Source organism: Apium graveolens, chromosome 8 (genome assembly GCF_009905375.1).
Source record: "Apium graveolens cultivar Ventura chromosome 8, ASM990537v1, whole genome shotgun sequence".
Classification (NCBI taxonomy): Eukaryota; Viridiplantae; Streptophyta; class Magnoliopsida; order Apiales; family Apiaceae; genus Apium; species Apium graveolens.
In genome coordinates, this window is record NC_133654.1 from 74,675,107 (window position 1) to 74,692,408 (window position 17,302).

Here is a 17,302-nt window from a genome sequence, read left to right on the forward strand (position 1 = left end):
GGCACCCCAGCTATCTACATGTCGGACACCAGCTATAGACATGCCGAAGGCACCCCAACTATCTACATGCCGGATACCAGCTATAGACATTCCGAAAGTGTAAAGCCATAAAAATGAACAATCTTTGGTTGTGAAAGGTGAGCTCTTGCAATAATCACCACCATCCCAGATTCGATACAGGTTTTGCAGATCACCAAAAATATTAGCAACTTCGTCCTTAACAGATCCAATACCAGATTAACCCAAGCATGACTAAGCAAAAACATAACAAACACTCCAAAAGGAGAGACAAACACACACTACAAGAGGAGAGACACAAAAATACCCAAAAAAATTGGGTTTTATTGAAAAGAGATCAACGAGAATAAAAGAAAATGAAGGGATTGGGGCTTTCCACTAGAGAAAACCAGTGGAAGCCCCTCGATTTACTTGAAAATGGACAAACCCTAGGAGAGGGGAGAGAGGAGGGAGGCGGCGGCTAAAACTATTACCAAAATTACAACTTAATTTCAATAGGAACAAAACTCCCATCGAAAAAAATACAGCCAGGATTAAACAAATAAACGAGCTAAGCAAATAGTCGCTTATGTTTTCAGACTGTTTAACATCATGAATCTCAAGATTCTTTGAATGAAAAAAGATTAAAATGGCTTCCTGATCGATCATACCTGCTCCAATCCTGGAACCAGTAATATCACAAATGACCTTCACATACGCACCAACTGTAGCCCAATGTTCAGAAGCACCCAAGCTATCTACATGCCAAAAATCAGCTATAGACAAGCCGAAGGTGAAAGATCTCAAAAGATGAACACATTTTATTTGTGAAAAGTAAACTCTTGTAATATTCGACACCAGCCCAAATTCAATGCACGAAAAACAGATCTCCCACAAAACCATATAAATCATTTTCAAAGTAGCCAGGAACAAAACAAAAACAAGCATCCAAAAAACATGCTTCAACATTCCAACAAAAAGGGGACAATCCAGACACACGTCAATAGACGAGACTTAAACCAAAATATTCAAATACCTTTGAATGACACCAAATTTTGGTATGATGTCAAGGAGGAGGATTTGAATCTAGAGGTAATTTTTATTGGGTTAAATATCAAAGTGGTCACTCAACTGAAGGTCATACATCAATTTAATCATCAAACTTAACGGGATATCATTTGGATCACTAAAGTCATAATAAATATCAAACAGATACCTCAAAATATGTGCTCGAGAATTAAAAATTATTTTATGAAGTTCTAAATATTTTTTTTAATGTCATTACAATAAATGAAAAATTATGAATTCATAGTATTTTAGTAGATATAGTGAGATTTTTAAAAATTTATCTACTAATTATTTTTATTTTAATAAAGAAAATGATTATAAAATTACAAATAAATAGTAGATAAATTTTTAAAAATCTTACTATATTATATAAAATACTAGAATTCATACATTTGCATTTGGTTGTAACAGAATTTAAGAAAAATATATAGAACTCCATAAAATAATTTTTAATTCTCGAACACATATTTTAAGGTATCTGTTTGATATTTATTATGAATTTAGTGATTCAAATGATACCCCATTAAGTTTAATGATTAAATTGATATGTGGCATTCAGTTGAGTGACCACTTTGATATTTAACCCAATTTTTATTTGCAGAATCGGACTCAAAATCAAGATAGATCTGAGAAATAAATTCTAGATATTTGGTTTTGGTTCGATTTTTATTGAAAGGAAGAAGGAAAATCAAAGAAAAGGAAAGTTTTGGGGCTTACCACCAGTGAATTTCCGGCGGAAGCCCCCAGCAGAAACGGAAGAAACAGAGGGGGTCTCACTTTATGGTTTATTATTCACGTCTTTTTAGCTCAACTTTATTATACTAAAATAACACCTTTTAACTTTAAATCATAAGACAAGGAGAATTGAACACATACATTCTGCCAAACATGCCGTAATTTTGACTTCTGCTAAAAGTAGAACCCTTAATTAAAGAAGCCTTAATATATCATCCAACTCACAGAAAGTGATTTATTAATTAAATAAGGAGAGAGGATGCACTCCAGCGATTGAATAACAAACTATGACAAGAATGTGATAAGGATAGCTTTCCTCACCTCACACACACACTTTATTAATAATTGCAGACTATTATACTGTTAAACAATAATTATCTAGTTTGAGAATAGAATGAGCGAATCTGCATTATTACATAATGGTAGCTGTTTAAGTTTAAAATTGTGATTATCATTCTCTTTTACACTTGTGTATGTACTAATAATTGTACATAAGAAATCATTGTAATGTAAAAGAAAACATATAATGCGTGTAGTTTAAGGTTCCATATGGTTGAAGAAATGAGTTGAGAGAAGAATTTATAAATTTGACTTGTATGAATGATTTAGGAAGAGAAGATCAATCATCATTTAGGGCTATAAGAAGAGCAGGAGGGAGAGGGTGTGCAACTGCTCTAGCTCTTCTGACATCCGGTTCGATCATTTATTATTTCCAACCCCAGACGGACTGAAGAACATAAAACAACACTAGAGAGAATGGATAGAGAGAAAATGCTAGCAAGCAAGTCCAAAGGGGATATTTTGAGCTTAGAAATGCTACTAAGCCAATAACAGCACAAACCACCAACATTATTAGCACTTCAGCTGAATAATCCCATCTCAGGTCTTTTACGTATACGATTGCCAACAATGTTGTCATCCCCATTATGTTGTTCATCACCACATTACCGTAAAGCTACATAATAACCACATTAATTAAAACTGTTTAAGAGTTCATTAAATTAACGGAGTTGAAAAAAGTTTCAATCTCCAAAAAGCATGTAGATTATAGAATAAACAAAAAGATAGTTAATGTAGCAACCTCGGAAAATGTTAAGGAAGCAGTTCTTTTGTTCTTTTGAGCTGCAGGAAATATTGCTGCAATTGCCTTTCTAGCTTGCATGGCTACAGGGATAATTACGAAGGAGATGAAGAATGAAGGTATGCCTACTGCATTTGAAAACTGTCGAGTACTTCGGCTCAGTGGACTTGCGAGATATGTCAGCATCATGAAGCCTAAGATGACTTGAAGAAGGGCTTTGTTGAAACCCCATGTTAGCATTAACTTATAGGTCTTTTGTCCAACTTGTTCCTCATTAACCATTGAATCTACTTCCTTCCACAAAATCTGCAATTTAGTTAGCAAAAATTTAAACAAAGAATAGGCGAAACGAACATGACAAAAACTTAATATGCTGTTTTATCTAGTCAAGTAGCTTTATTTTGAATACATCATTTGAAATTTTGAATACATTTACACAAATCCTAATCAACTAGCATCACATGGATCTTCTTGAATATTCGGGGTGAAATTTTATATTAAGTTGTTTTATTCAAGTTAATTATAAGAAATATGTGATTATTAATAAACTTACTTTGTCGTACTCCTCCACAGAACGCTTTGCATCAGTGCATTTAGTTTCATGGGTAGCCTTTTTAAGCCATCTGGTGACGCCTCTGACAAATTCTTCAGAAGTGATCAGCTGGTCACCATCATCATCAAAATCTTTCATCACCTTATCTACCACCATGTCATGATTCGTGATCCATTTGTCTCCAAATTTCACCGTCTGAATGAGACTTCTTAACTCCAGTTGTGATATAACTTTGTTCTTATCTGAGTCATACTTGTCAAAGAGACTGACAAACAATGAAATTAGTAAGGTGAGTATCAACCCGGGACTGCAGGTTTCTGTTAACTAAACTTGAATTTTTTAATACCTATTTATTCGATCAAGATCAGGCTTCCCATCATCATTGAGAAGGCATCCTGCATCAATAGCTTCACTTTGGATTTTCTTCAAAATTCTTGCCATGAAATGCTCAATTTTTGCTAGCTCCTCTTTTTTCTTGTTTATCAATGGCTGAACAACTTGTAAGGAATTTTTCCTCTATTTCCACATAAAGCCATTGTATCAATTCAGTGCTTACATTACAAAATACCAAGTATGACTAGCATCTTTCATAAAGATTAAGAAAAGGGTTCAAATTCAAATGCATATAAGGCTCAAGCTTTTGCATGAATTTTAATGACTTGCCTTGTTTAATGATTTCCCCCATTTGCAATCATCCTTTTGGGCCAGCTCTTTTGACTCATCTATCCATTTCATGCATCCCTCAACAAACTCATGCTCACTTATTTTTCCATCTTTATTCCGATCAAAAACCTCCAGTATCACATTAACTGCATACGCATTGTCTACCTCCAGATTTACGGATTCCATCTGTCTTATTAGAGCTTCTAATTCATCAGTGGTTAAGTGCTGGCTTCTGTCTTTATCACTTTCAGCGAATAATCTGCATCCCATTCATGGTACTAAAATGTAGCAGTCGGACCGTCTATATCTTATTATAATATATATGGGGGCATATAAATAGAAAAGGCTGAAAACATGTTGATTTGTACCGTTTTATTAGTGAAATATTTGGTTCTCCATTCTCATTAATGAGCTTCGCTTTTCCACACTTCTCTGCATGATTGAGAAACTCTGTTAGAAGATTCTGGTACTTGAAATACTCCAAACTTCTTTCCTGAATCCATGGATCCAAAACCTGGCAAGCAACACAGAGACATTATAAGTTGTGCAGCTAGTTCCTCACATGTAAATCTGTGATCACGATTATTCTTATACATAAGCCCGTTTTTTTCTTTTTATATTTCAAAACGTAAAACATGAACTTTAAGAATGCAATCAAATCCACCATTGACCTGGTAGATGAAGTAAGAGAGCAGTGATAAGGCGGAGACAATGAAGGCAATCAAAATAACAACTCGACTCCCATATAAAGTATTGAAGATATTGGCCAACTGCAGAATTACAAAAGGCGCTAATGAGAGGAGCATGATTCCCGCTGTGTGTTTAGTTTTCTTGTCCATTGTAACAGCTGAATCTGTGATCATTAACTAAAACGTTGCAGGAGCTCTTATGTTTTAAAATAAATTTGTTCAAGAGAATATAATAAGATGAAAACCTGTCAAAAAGGAGAATTTCCCTCTTTTCGGAAATGGTTTTGAAGTTGAAGCTTCGGTGCCTTGAACTTTACTTGAATATTTTTCATGAGATACTGTTCTGCCAAAAATTACACACATTCCCCACAACAAAGTAAGATACAAGACTGTAGTTCCCGTATAAACTGCAACTCCAAGAGAGACTTGTTGCTCTGCATTCCCAGAATCAGCAAAAACCCCAGATACTACAAAGTAGAACACAGAGGAAATCAATTTTTGGCTCTTCAAGTCTATCACATAGTGGCGAAAACACAAAAACAAAGTGGAGTACAATTAAATATGACGAGGATAGTTCTTGCGAATGACAAAATAGAAAATTTCATCTATTGTAATTTCATGCAAACATGATCCCTATATGCTAACTCTTACATCATGTAGTATCAATTAAAATCACTCTACAGTTGTATGGAATTATTGGGCTTTGCTAGTATCTTTGAGTATGTGGAGGGAAGATAAAAAGATAAATGCAAAAGTGAAATAAGTACCAATGACCATAACAAGTCCAGGTAAAACCATAAGAACCCGAAACAGACTTGCTCCAAATATACCAGTGCCAAGAATGTTAAAAATATTGTTACTTCCTCGGGTTAAAAGTTTTTCTCCTAACATCAGCATGTATTGGTAGACTATCATTTGAAAGATATAGCCTCCAATGTTGTCTGCACATGGAAAGAATCCGTAAACGTGCAAGCAAGCATCTGACGATGATCGTAACGATGAGGAAGATGGCAACGACAAGTTATGGAGTGTGAGAAATGAAGTTGACGACTGCATTTCATGGTCATGTCCGTCTGATATTAACTGATTAGAAACCAAAGCTCGACTTTCGACTCCTACAAGCATAAGGGTGAAGAAGAACAAGCATGGTAGACTAGCCATTAAACAAAATCTTTTAGATGATGCATAATCGCTTATAGCATATAATTATATACTCCCTCCTTACTAATTTATCGGTTTTGTTTGACTTTTTACAACCAAATTTTGACTGAAAATTTCATATAGTATATAATTGAAAAAAATTATAAAAATTATATCATTAGAAAGTACGTAATCTAATTTAATACGTATTATTCATTTTTTCAAAATAACGAAAGATTGATATTTAATTTACGGTTAAAGTTGAGTCAATTTGACCACAAAAAGTCAAAAAAGAGAGATAAATTGGGACGAAGGGAGTATCTATACTCTTTATTAATAAGGGAAATAATGTATAATTTGGTGTTAAAAGTACCAAAGTACCAAATTTGGTAGTAACCTGATATAAGTTACTTCTATTCTCAATAAACTTTGTTTTTAACACAAATTGACATGATATAAGTTGACTTCTATTTTCAATAAACTTTATTTTTAACACAAATCGACTTATATTTTTTGTAAACTTTATTTTCAAAGATTGAAAAGGCTAATTATAACATAATTATCAGATTATATTAATTAATATTATATTAAATTATCTAAAGAACAGATACTTGGTTCATAAGATACAGATACAATTCGTTTCACAAATATAAAACTAATATGTTACAATTCTATATTAAGTAAAACAATGCAAAACTAGAATTATAGTGAAAAATTTCATAACTGATTCGATTTTTTTTAACCTCATAATTATTTTTTGCAAGTACCAATTTAATATTGATATTAATATATTAATTTTAATTCTTGTTTTGCACGGATTATGAATAATTCTCTATAAATATTAATTCGATATTTTTAGTGTCGGACCCATGTGTCGCGCGGGTTATAATTATCTATACTCTTTATTAATAAGCGAAACCATATATAATTTGGTGCTAAAAGTACCAAAATACCAAATTTTGGTTCATCCAATTGTCTATTTACTTCATAAAATAAAAATATTTTTTAAACGATTTGTAAATTATATTAAAAATTTATTAAGTTACGTTAAATTAAATACGGTAACTTATATTTATTTTTAATTTTAGAAAAACTACAAACTACTAAGTAAACAACTAACACGAATTGATTTATATTCTTTGTAAACTTTATTTATTTATAAATTGTATTAAAAATTTATTAAGTTACGTTAAATTAAGTAAAATAACATATATTTACTTTTATTTTGAAAAACTATGAAGTACAAATTAAAATATGAACACGAATTGACTTCTATTCTTGGTTTTATTTTCTATAGTATAATTTTAAAAATAATTAAGTAATAGCAAATGACTTTAGTAACATTTATTAACTTTTAAACTGAAAATTATTGATTTAACGATTGTATTTGTTATCGTCCATCACAACGTTTATTTACTTTGAATTAAAAAACATATTTTAACAATAACATATTTATGGGCTGTATTTTGATTATATTAAGTAATATTAAATTAAGTTTAATAACATCTATATACTTTTAATTTGTAAATTAATTTTTATCGATAATTAAGTAATATTAAATAAATTATATTGAAGAGGCTAATTATAAGATAATTATCAAATTATATTAATTAATATTAAATTATCTAAAGAACAGATATTTGGTTCATAAGATAAAGATACAATTTGTTTCACAAAATAAAACTAATATGTTAGATTTCTATATCAAGTAAAACAATGCAAAATTAGAATTATAGTGGAAAATTTCATAACTGATTCGATTTTTTTTAACCACATAACTATTTTTTGCAAATACCAATTTAATATTGATATTAATATATTAATTTTAATTCGTGTTTCGTACGTATTATGAATAATTCTATACAAATATTAATTCAATATTTTTAATCTCGGGTCCGTGTTTATCACGGGTTATTAACTATATATACTAATAAAGAAACCATGTTTAGGTCCTAAATATTGGTACTCACTAAAAAATTGTACAACTATTTTTAAATTTTTTATTTAATAAAATCTCAACCGACAAAAATTAACTTCTACTCTCTGTAAATTTTATTTTTCTTCAATTTTTATTTATTGCTGAACATCCAAGTGTCGGTTTATTTTAAAATAACCGTATTAGTAAGTTAACATGTCAGATTTATATAAGTAAATAATTAGGTGCATGCATAACGATAATTATACGGTGAAATTTTAGAATTACACTTAACTTCAATTTTTTTAACTACTCCCTCCGTTCCTCCCAACTATTATCATTTCTCAGAGAGTGTTCGACACACATTTTAAAAATTTTCTTTTTCTGAATAAAAATAAAATGTTTAAACTTTTATTTAGAAAAAATAAATTTTTTTAAAAAAGTTAAACAACTATATTTTTTCTTCATCTTAAAATGCGTGATGAACACTATAGAATTGTGTACAATTTAGTGCTAGCTATATAGAATTGTGTACAAAAAATTGTACACAATAACATGTTAATTGATGTAAGATATTTTAATGGGGCTTATTGATGTGAATATAGGGTTTCATTCCCATTAAAACCCATTGCATCTCATTCCCTACAAAATTTTGTACATAATTCTCTACACCAAACATTTTCCTCGACAAAAATGTGTATGACATACTTTTTTTTAATAATATGTATTGCACTTTCACATCGAGTCGAAATAAGAAGCTCTGTGTTAAAGGTGAGACTTATTAACTTATAAACCCGCAATAATTTATTGACGGGTGTTTGTCGACCCAACTTATAAGTCGAATTTATAACTTATAAGATAAGTTGAATGTTATTTTTCATTTGTTTTATCAAATTTAGTTTTGAAATATATTTTCTTAAATGTTAATCTAACTTAAAATATAAAAATTCAGATAATTATATTTAAAATATATTTATTTTAGTTCATTTAAATTAAAAAAAATCTGACTTAAAAGATAAATTATCCAAACACTTGTTTAATTTATAAACATTTATCAACTTATCACTTATGGAGTCCCGTGTTTCATTGGAGTCCTTGAAGTCCACATATGTTCTGCAAGTAAAATATAGCTTAAATTGCTGCAAAACGTATTATTTTATGATATTCTACAAATATCACAATTTTATTGAAAATTTTGCAGATGACATAGATTTTACAAGTGGAACGTTTCAAAATATATTATTCTACAAAATATGCTTAATTTGCAGAACATAAATTTTCATGTTGCAGAACATACATATTGTACTTGTAAATATATGAGATTTGCAAGATTTTATTGAAATAATGATATTTGTGAAACATGTTTTGCAAGATAACACGTTTTAGAAGATATATTTTATTTGCAGAACAAATATGGACTCCGAGAACTCCAATTAAAAGGTGGATTTCATGGCACTTTACTCCACTTCATCAGTCATTTATTCAATTTAAGACATAATTTACTTATTTTTAAAATTTCCGAAACCGGCAAAATGTTTTTCTTCTACATTGCTTTCTGTCATAATTTTTAACTAAACAGCTTCTGTCATTTTCACCAGGCCCTTATACAGATCATTCATCATCTTCAAAAGACTTGTATGATCTGTATAATTTTCACCATAGAATAGGTACCTTTAAGGGCCACTAGGAAAAAAATTTAAAGAACAAACCATCTGGCATATTTGTGTCTGGTATTAATCCCCACTGTTTTATTCCTAAACAAGAACACCAGAATACTATAAAGAACTATATTCCCTAAGCATTTAATAGTTAAAATGAATGGAACAAAGTATGAAATATATTAGACCGAGTATAAAAAGTGAGAAATATATGTGGGCCGAGTGTAAAAAGTAAGAGATTGATGGAATAAGATATGAAATATATGTTGAACCAGCGGAAGAAGTTAGAAATCCGTCGAGAATATGTTTAAAAAAATATTATCAGTTAATTTTTTTATTCTTCCCAACAAACAGACCGGACCTAAGATATCTGAGTCAACTGCCGTGAAAGTGTAAATTTTCCAGCATCCAGTTTCGTTTCCTAGTGAGTTTTGCCCCAGAAGATATGAAAGATTTATACTTGATCTTTATAAACTACAAATACAAGCATTACACACTTCCTTCTTCCCTAGAAGTGGTTCTTAAAGTTGAAATGTTTAAAGTAATATCAGAATAAGAATAAATTAATTTGGGAATCAAATATTATAATGGGTTCAAACATTTTGTTGGATTTTTCTACTCTTGAATATAATTTTAGTTCTTATTCTACTGCACAAACGTGAACTCATATTTGTCAGCATAATTTGGTTCTAATTTCAAAGAACAGTATTCACCTATAAATGAAATCATATGCGTGCACGTGTCAATTCCATAAATTAATCGAATGTTATGATTAATAATGGTTTATGATATTAATCCTCTGCCCCTCCCTATTGATTTACAATACCCTATATATATAGGGATGATACAACCAGGAAATCAGGAAATGATATCCCAAATATTTACAATAAATGAGTGAATATAAATTGTTCCTAAATTATAGGCATAAGGTATAATCTGCTGCTAATCTATTCCTAAATTATAGCCATCGGTTAAGACTCCCCCGCAGTTTGAGCGAGCGGAGGACAGACGCTCAAGCTGGAGCGAAAGGACTGGAACAACTGCCGAGCTAGGCCTTTAGTGAAAATGTCTGCGTACTGAAAAGCAGATGGCACATGTAGAACCCGAATCTGTCCGACTTTAACTTTCTCTCGAACGAAGTGTATGTCAATCTCTATGTGTTTGGTTCGCTGATGTTGAACCGGATTGTCTGACATGTATACTGCAGAAACATTATCACAAAATATCACAGAGGCCTGCCGTAGAGGAACATGTAGCTCAAGAAGTAAATTACGAAGCCAAGTGGCTTCTGCAGCAGCATTGGCCACCCCCCGGTACTCTGCCTTCGCACTGGATCGAGAAATCGTAGGTTGCCGTTTAGAGGACCAAGAAATCAAATTATCACCGACGGGAGTCTGGGCAACCTCCCCAATCGGCGTCTGAGTAGGCAACCAGAGAATGTGTATTGGTCTTGCCAATACGTATGCCATAATCAATTGTGCCCTGTAAATACCGTATGATGCGTTTCAGGAAAGCAAAGTGAGGATCCCGTGGTTCATGCATGAAGAGGCAAATTTGTTGAACAGCATAGGAAATATCCGGGCGGGTAAAATAAACCTGCACACTGCTTCATTCTCACACAAAAGAAAAGCATTTCTTCTGAGGATTTGGCTGATAGATGGTATTCTTTACTCCGTGTAGAATCATTTGTCTTGCTTTCCACTAAGATACCATTGATTCTTTCTTAGTGTTCGCCTGTTCGTCAGCTGCCCCATAAGACAATCTTCGAGGCTTCGTAGTTACTTTCCCATTTGGTGAAAAGGACTTCACTGAAGTGATTGATTTTATTGTTGGTGATTTTGTATTTTTAGCTGTCTTGCTTGCTTGTTTACTGCTAGTTACTTTCTTCGGACTTGATTGTATAAGGGCTCGGCTTTCCCATGGCCGAGCAGCAACCCAGCGTTCCATCCAACTCCAACCCCAGATAGCTTTGCCAAGTTCATAACTACCCAGAGCAGAGTTTGAATTAGCTCTCCACTACAAAAAAATGATGTTTCCAAAATAAAGTACCTTTACAAAAAAAAATGATAAATTTGCAATGCAATCACACTATATACCTGATGAGAAAATGCATAAGCCATAGCTCGCTCTCGCTTCCCTGCTGCTTCTTCGCGAAGATGAATCCTTGCAAGAACTTCCTCCATTGTTTCAGGACCATTGCTCCATTCCACCTGCAAGTAACCAGTCCAGGTGTATGAGAAAGAGCTAACACATATATAGCAATAGTTAGAGAGATTTATCTAGCTTCATGATAAGCACATAGGACAAGTAGTGCAGGTGCAATAGTGTATACAGACTACAACTTACTACTAAAAGAATTCATGTGGTAATGACGGAATGGGGATGCCTGTCGCAATCGTAGTTATATATTAGAAACTTCACATAAATAAATAAAATAGAACAATATAATATTTTGCTTCCAAGCAAATTATTTTTCTTAAATTAACGAAGTAGGTATGGGTAACTTGGTAAGCTGTCGCTGCCATACAGCGAAGGATTTAGGAATATTTTTTTTTGTAAATTATACACTAAAAAGAAAAATTAAGTCTAAAGAATTATAATGCTGTGTGTGTATCCGTAAGCTCTTAGCATCAAGAAAAAGTTGCAAGCTGCATGCATTTGGATTCAGAGGGCTATCTCAGCCAGGTCTCGACCAACTGGCCCTCTAAGGTTCACCCAACAATTTTCTATACTGTTAGATCAGCCTCCTTATTTGGATTAGCTGTACCAGGAAAGCTCCTTGTGGAAAAGGTACTTTCTAAGTTTCTAGAACTAGCTCAAACTAAATCACAAAAATAAAACTGGCAGTTTGTGTGCACGCACATGCAACAGACCGCATACATGTCTCAGTGTTGCTCAAAACTGGATTACTTTTAACCCTAAAGGGAAAAGGTAGGTTTGTTATGTTGAGGCCACCACGGCTTTACAAAGGAAACTAATCTTGCCTGATCATATTTTGTCACTACATTATCGTCACGCAAACCCGGATGCTACATGAGACAGAGGTATTTCAGATACATGTGCTTTCACTATTCGGAAAAATATGTCAAGGATATTCAGAAATGAATTATTAAACTAAATACGATAATAACATCTTCTTTAAAATATCTGTCAATAAAGTTTAGAAACCACAGTGTGTGACTAGTAAATGATTATACTTGCATGCATGAGAGACTTTTACCTCGAGGTCATGAAGCTTTGTTTCAAGTTTTAATTGATTCTCTAGCTTCCTTTGTTTGATTCGGGCTTCCAATGCCATACTATTTCTCCGTGTTCTGATTTCAGTTTGTAAACTGCTCCATGTGTGGAGGTATTTCAGAGTTACGGATGCTTGCTTTCTGGAAGAAGAACCTAGAGCCACTGCCCGTAATTTGACAGTCCCTTTCAACTGGCGTCGAGTTTTTCTTGCCTGAGAAATTATAGAATTATGTTAACATTGATGCATATGATGACATAATGTAGGACAGTCACACAACCTAAATCACACAATATCTTGAAAACAAACTAGGCAATCCTTAATCTTATTGTTTCTATATATTTCCTGAAGTTGTAAGATTATTTTTACAAAGCTTTAGAGTAAATCATGTCTAGCCATCTTAGTTTATTTCGACACCATAAAAATTATGCATGTTTACACTTATTTTCTAGAAGAGTCATAGATGCTTGATAACACAGTCGGCACCAAAACTGCTAATGTAGTTAAGTTTTAGATCAAAATCAAGAAATGCTTCAGGGCTTAAATAAGTAAAAAGCTATCGATTACATCAGAAAATATGAAACCTATACCGAAGGAATACTCATTAATTTCCGGGTTGTTTTTTTCAAAATGTACCAGAATATCTTCTCAGTAAGCATAGAATTTAGGTGAGCATATATGATGTATTCATCCAAGTACCGGTAGACCAAGTACAACCATGTTTGCCGCTAATCACGGAAGAATAGGAACTTGCATTGATGGTATATAGCCTAAACAGATGTTTCCTACAGTCTAAAACATCCCTGTCTACCAAGTGTTTGCAAATGGCTAACTGGGGAGGAGTAACAGGACTTACATCTCCTGTTTACTTAACATGATTTTAGATCATTACTTTGTAGGACTACTAGGATGTGTATAATCTTTTATCCATCATAAAGACACTGTACAAATACTTAAATAACTTTAAACAATTGTTGTTCAGAAGCTGCTAATTGAAACAGATACCCTCCTTGCTTTCGTGTATAATTTTATCTACCAAATTTAATAATCTTCCATGTCTTCGATAATTTCTTTACAGTTTGTCATTTGCAGCTTCAACGATGGCCACATTGTTGCATTGTAGATGAACGCAAAGAAGTAACTCATCTATCAGGATTCATCTCAGCTTGTCTAAACACAAACTTGGACCCTTAAAAAATCAAGGAGGGCGCGAGCTGCAGCAAGGATGCTTCTAGTGCTATAAGAGACCTAGAGTTCGATTCTAACCTCCCCAATACTTAACAACGTAACAACTATTTTAAAGAATATATATGCCAAAACTGTTCTAAAGACAGGGAACATCTATTCTATACATTTAATAAGAATAATTGAAATTAACCACAATTTCATATTACAAAATATGCAAGTCTGATAACTAGGCCCAGAAATAATTGGCTGACAGATACTCATTATAGCCTTGCTTTATCTGGCGATAGATTATTAATAAGGGAATAAAGGTTTTGCTTTTATCTAACTGATGCATAAACTGAAGTCAAAACATGATGAAACTAGAATGTGTAATAGCATTTTATGTAACCTCCACTTAGACTTACCCTATATGCTCGAAATGCAGTTTGAATCTTTGTAGCTGCTAGATCCTGAATCCCAGGATTCCCATTAGGGACATGATGTGAAAGATTGGTAGAATTCATCTGAAATTTTTTTTTTTGGTTTAACCCGTTTGCATATTGAAGCCCTGAAGATCCCTGTGGTTGAACAGATAGAGTATCCACAGAAACATGCACACACTTTAGATGGTAACTCCGTGATTTGAAACAATTACTTAACTAATCTAAATTTTCAATCTCTACAATCAAAATTAAAAAGAAAAGTGTTTTCTTAAGAATTTTAGAATGACAAGAGGATTTAATATTGGATGTGGGTTAACACCAATGCTTTTGCACATAATTTATGCTATAGGATGCTTTTGGCAAAAAAAATCAACAGGGTAATATGTAAAGTATTACCTTAAGATATTTTGGCTTTCCATTCTTTAGTTTCTTAAAGCTGACTATCTTTTTGAGCCAATCTCCAGACCCCATTTTCAAAATTAAATATCTCCTGAAGGCTGCACTGATAAGTGATAAGAAATGAAAGTTATAAATGTATATGGCACTAAACGAATTTGTATCAGAGAGTAAGTCCTTATGAGGAGAGTTGAAATGAAGTTGTAAGAAAATATAACCACGACGGGTGATGCTTCACAGATTGCTTCACAGATAACAAATGTAGCATAAACAATTTGGCATTTTTCTGCAAGTACTTAGTTGGAATTGCCTTATAAACTAATAATCAGTGATATAACTCAAATTTTTATGTACTAACACCCCCTGTTCTCGACTTCTATTGTCTTCAAATGGATTAATTAAAAAAAATATAAGAATTAAGTTTTCTAAACTGGAGTAATAAGTTGAAGACCTATTTTTTGTGTTAAATTGGGAGTTGTTTTTCCACAGATAACTAGCTACATACTAATCATGGAAGACTAAACAATGATGGGGAAGGATAATTATAATAGAGAGGGTAATGCAGCGGTCTGTAGAATAATTAGAAAGAGTAAAAATTACAGTTTCGTTTATTGAAAATGTCCCATAAGTTTGATAATTGCAGATGACATACAAAATAGGATGATTGAGGTTTTCAGTACATATTCAAGAATTTTACAAACCAAATTCTATTGCCAAATTATTACTTCTTTCGGTGTGTTAAATCATCTATGCCTTCAGAATAACATGTTAATAGTTCCCACTTTGTTTCAGCTAATTCATGAATGCCTGAACTTACAAGGAAATGCTTCTTGTTTAATATGAAAGTTTATCGATTGAGTTAGATGCTAAATTGTCAAAAACTAAAACAGCTCTTCTGAACTCGAAACACTATTCACTTTCAAAATCATTTGGCTCTATCTTGTATTTCGAAATGGATAAAACTGATATGAGTTTTCAGTATTAAATTAAAAAATTACGATCCAAAAATGATATGCATACATGATACACTTAAATGTTTTGACACATTTAATAACTTAACATGGTATGAGAGGAGCAGTCTCTTTGAATGAGGAATGTACAACATACAAACACAATAAACATAAGATAAGAAGCTCTCTTCCTAAATTTATAGTTCCAATAAATAGATGGAATATAGGTAGCTAAAGAAAGAATATCAAACCAACATCCTTAAGCATCACCTCACCTCATTGAAACAATTATGAAAATTACAGAGCACAAGTAAAAAGAATGAGTAAATGTATAGCAAAAAGAAGAGGGCAAAAAACAGATAATATTTAGCAAAGCCTGACATACCGGAGGAGGAGAAATGTTGAGTTGAATTTTGATGAACAAGAAGAAGAAAGAATGGTGGGGGTGGGTGGTGGCAAAAGAGTAGAATAAAAGGTAGGTGTGCAGGGGCAGGGGATTGATATTTCATACAGACCATGGCCCCATCTCTTCCCACCTGCAGTTTTATTTTCGTTATAATATTATATATCTATTTTACACAGACAGAAGGCCATGTTTGGTTTGCTTAGTATGGGTTATTAAGTTAGTGAGCCTTTTTTTTCTTTTATCCTAGATTGGGGGAATAACTCGTGCGAGTCACGGGTCATACATCCATATATTATATTTTTACAGCAACTTCAACCACTATACTTATATATAGGCTCTTAAGGTAAATTTTGAATAAATTGAGATAAAATTTCTCTCCAAAAAATTCTTTGTCTCTCTTTATAATATTAGGAGTTTCAGATGCTTCCTCATTATTATATCATATTTTATTACCCGTCTATTTAACATAAATTACTTTAATGAGTAAAAAGATAGATAGAAAGTGAGTTTAAGGAGAATTGTTAGAGAAATTGTTTGATTTTGGCTTCTAAATAATTAGGAGCTCATTTATTTATATTATTTGTAGTGGAATTGCAAGGAGTTTGTTGGAGTTGCTCTCAGTTGTTTTCTTATTTGTAAATGTTGTACAACGTCTAACGTATATCAAATACAAATTGATTGTTTATCTATTATTTTCGTACAAGACATTACCAAATTATACAATGTTTCTAATATAGCTCATTAAGCAAAATATATATATTCTTGTTTGTGTTATATAATTTGTATTTAATGAATGAATATAAACATGGTAGTAAATATACGTTTATAAATGGTAGCCCGCAAGAGTTGACTCAGTTGGTTAAGAGGGGATAACTATCCTTTTCGTCACATGTTCGAATCCCACGGGAGACGAATTTATGATTATGCCTCCTGAGCTAAAACTTGTCGCTTAATGCGGTTTACCTTGGTTCACGTAATTTGTAGGCGGCTGCGGGTTACCTACGATAAAAAAACGAAACGATTAAACTTAATTTGTAAAATGCCGTTAGTATGTTTATAAAGGAAAAAATAAAAATTAACATATATGTTGAACACATAGTTGACCAAATTTTTTGAATTTTATTTAAATAAACTATATGTACGTGTCTATATTATTATTGAGTTCACTACTAACTTGCAATTAACTTACTCAATTTAAAAAGATAA

General features: G+C 32.3%; 2 protein-coding genes across 3 annotated transcripts; both read right to left on the minus strand.

The window, feature by feature from the left end:
* Positions 1 to 2,223: 2,223 nt before the first annotated feature.
* On the minus strand, positions 2,224 to 5,946 carry LOC141676966 (sodium/calcium exchanger NCL2-like). Its single transcript, XM_074482689.1, has 9 exons — positions 5,554 to 5,946; positions 5,032 to 5,253; positions 4,769 to 4,950; positions 4,466 to 4,611; positions 4,098 to 4,356; positions 3,781 to 3,950; positions 3,435 to 3,699; positions 2,882 to 3,187; positions 2,224 to 2,755 (listed from the first exon to the last, which is right to left on the minus strand). The coding sequence occupies exons 1-9, from the start codon at positions 5,909 to 5,911 to the stop codon at positions 2,507 to 2,509; spliced, it is 2,157 nt and encodes a 718-aa protein (XP_074338790.1). The 5' UTR covers positions 5,912 to 5,946; the 3' UTR covers positions 2,224 to 2,506.
* Positions 5,947 to 10,245: 4,299 nt separating this feature from the next.
* LOC141678585 (protein IQ-DOMAIN 9-like) lies at positions 10,246 to 16,248 on the minus strand. Of its 2 annotated transcripts, none has more exons than XM_074484927.1 (6): positions 16,076 to 16,240; positions 14,741 to 14,841; positions 14,327 to 14,479; positions 12,720 to 12,947; positions 11,596 to 11,709; positions 10,246 to 11,515 (listed from the first exon to the last, which is right to left on the minus strand). In XM_074484927.1, exons 1-6 carry the CDS (start codon positions 16,206 to 16,208, stop codon positions 11,201 to 11,203), a joined length of 1,044 nt encoding a protein of 347 aa, XP_074341028.1. In that variant the 5' UTR covers positions 16,209 to 16,240; the 3' UTR covers positions 10,246 to 11,200. The 2 variants fall into 2 exon arrangements, with proteins under 2 accessions (XP_074341028.1, XP_074341029.1); XM_074484928.1 differs by having other exon boundaries at positions 11,347 to 11,483; positions 16,076 to 16,248.
* Positions 16,249 to 17,302: the final 1,054 nt, after the last annotated feature.

Coding starts and splice junctions, on each gene's coding strand:
- LOC141676966 (XM_074482689.1), bottom strand. CDS start 5,911: ATGCTTGTAGGAGTCGAAAGTCGAGCTTTGGTTTCTAATCAGTTAATA. Junction 5,254..5,553: donor TGGACTTGTTATGGTCATTG/GTACTTATTTCA, acceptor TCTACTTTGTAG/TATCTGGGGTTTTTGCTGAT. Junction 3,700..3,780: donor GATCTTGATCGAATAAATAG/GTATTAAAAAAT, acceptor ATTGTTTGTCAG/TCTCTTTGACAAGTATGACT.
- LOC141678585 (XM_074484927.1), bottom strand. CDS start 16,208: ATGGTCTGTATGAAATATCAATCCCCTGCCCCTGCACACCTACCTTTT. Junction 14,480..14,740: donor GAAAGCCAAAATATCTTAAG/GTAATACTTTAC, acceptor GTTCAACCACAG/GGATCTTCAGGGCTTCAATA. Junction 11,710..12,719: donor CAAAGCTTCATGACCTCGAG/GTAAAAGTCTCT, acceptor GGTTACTTGCAG/GTGGAATGGAGCAATGGTCC.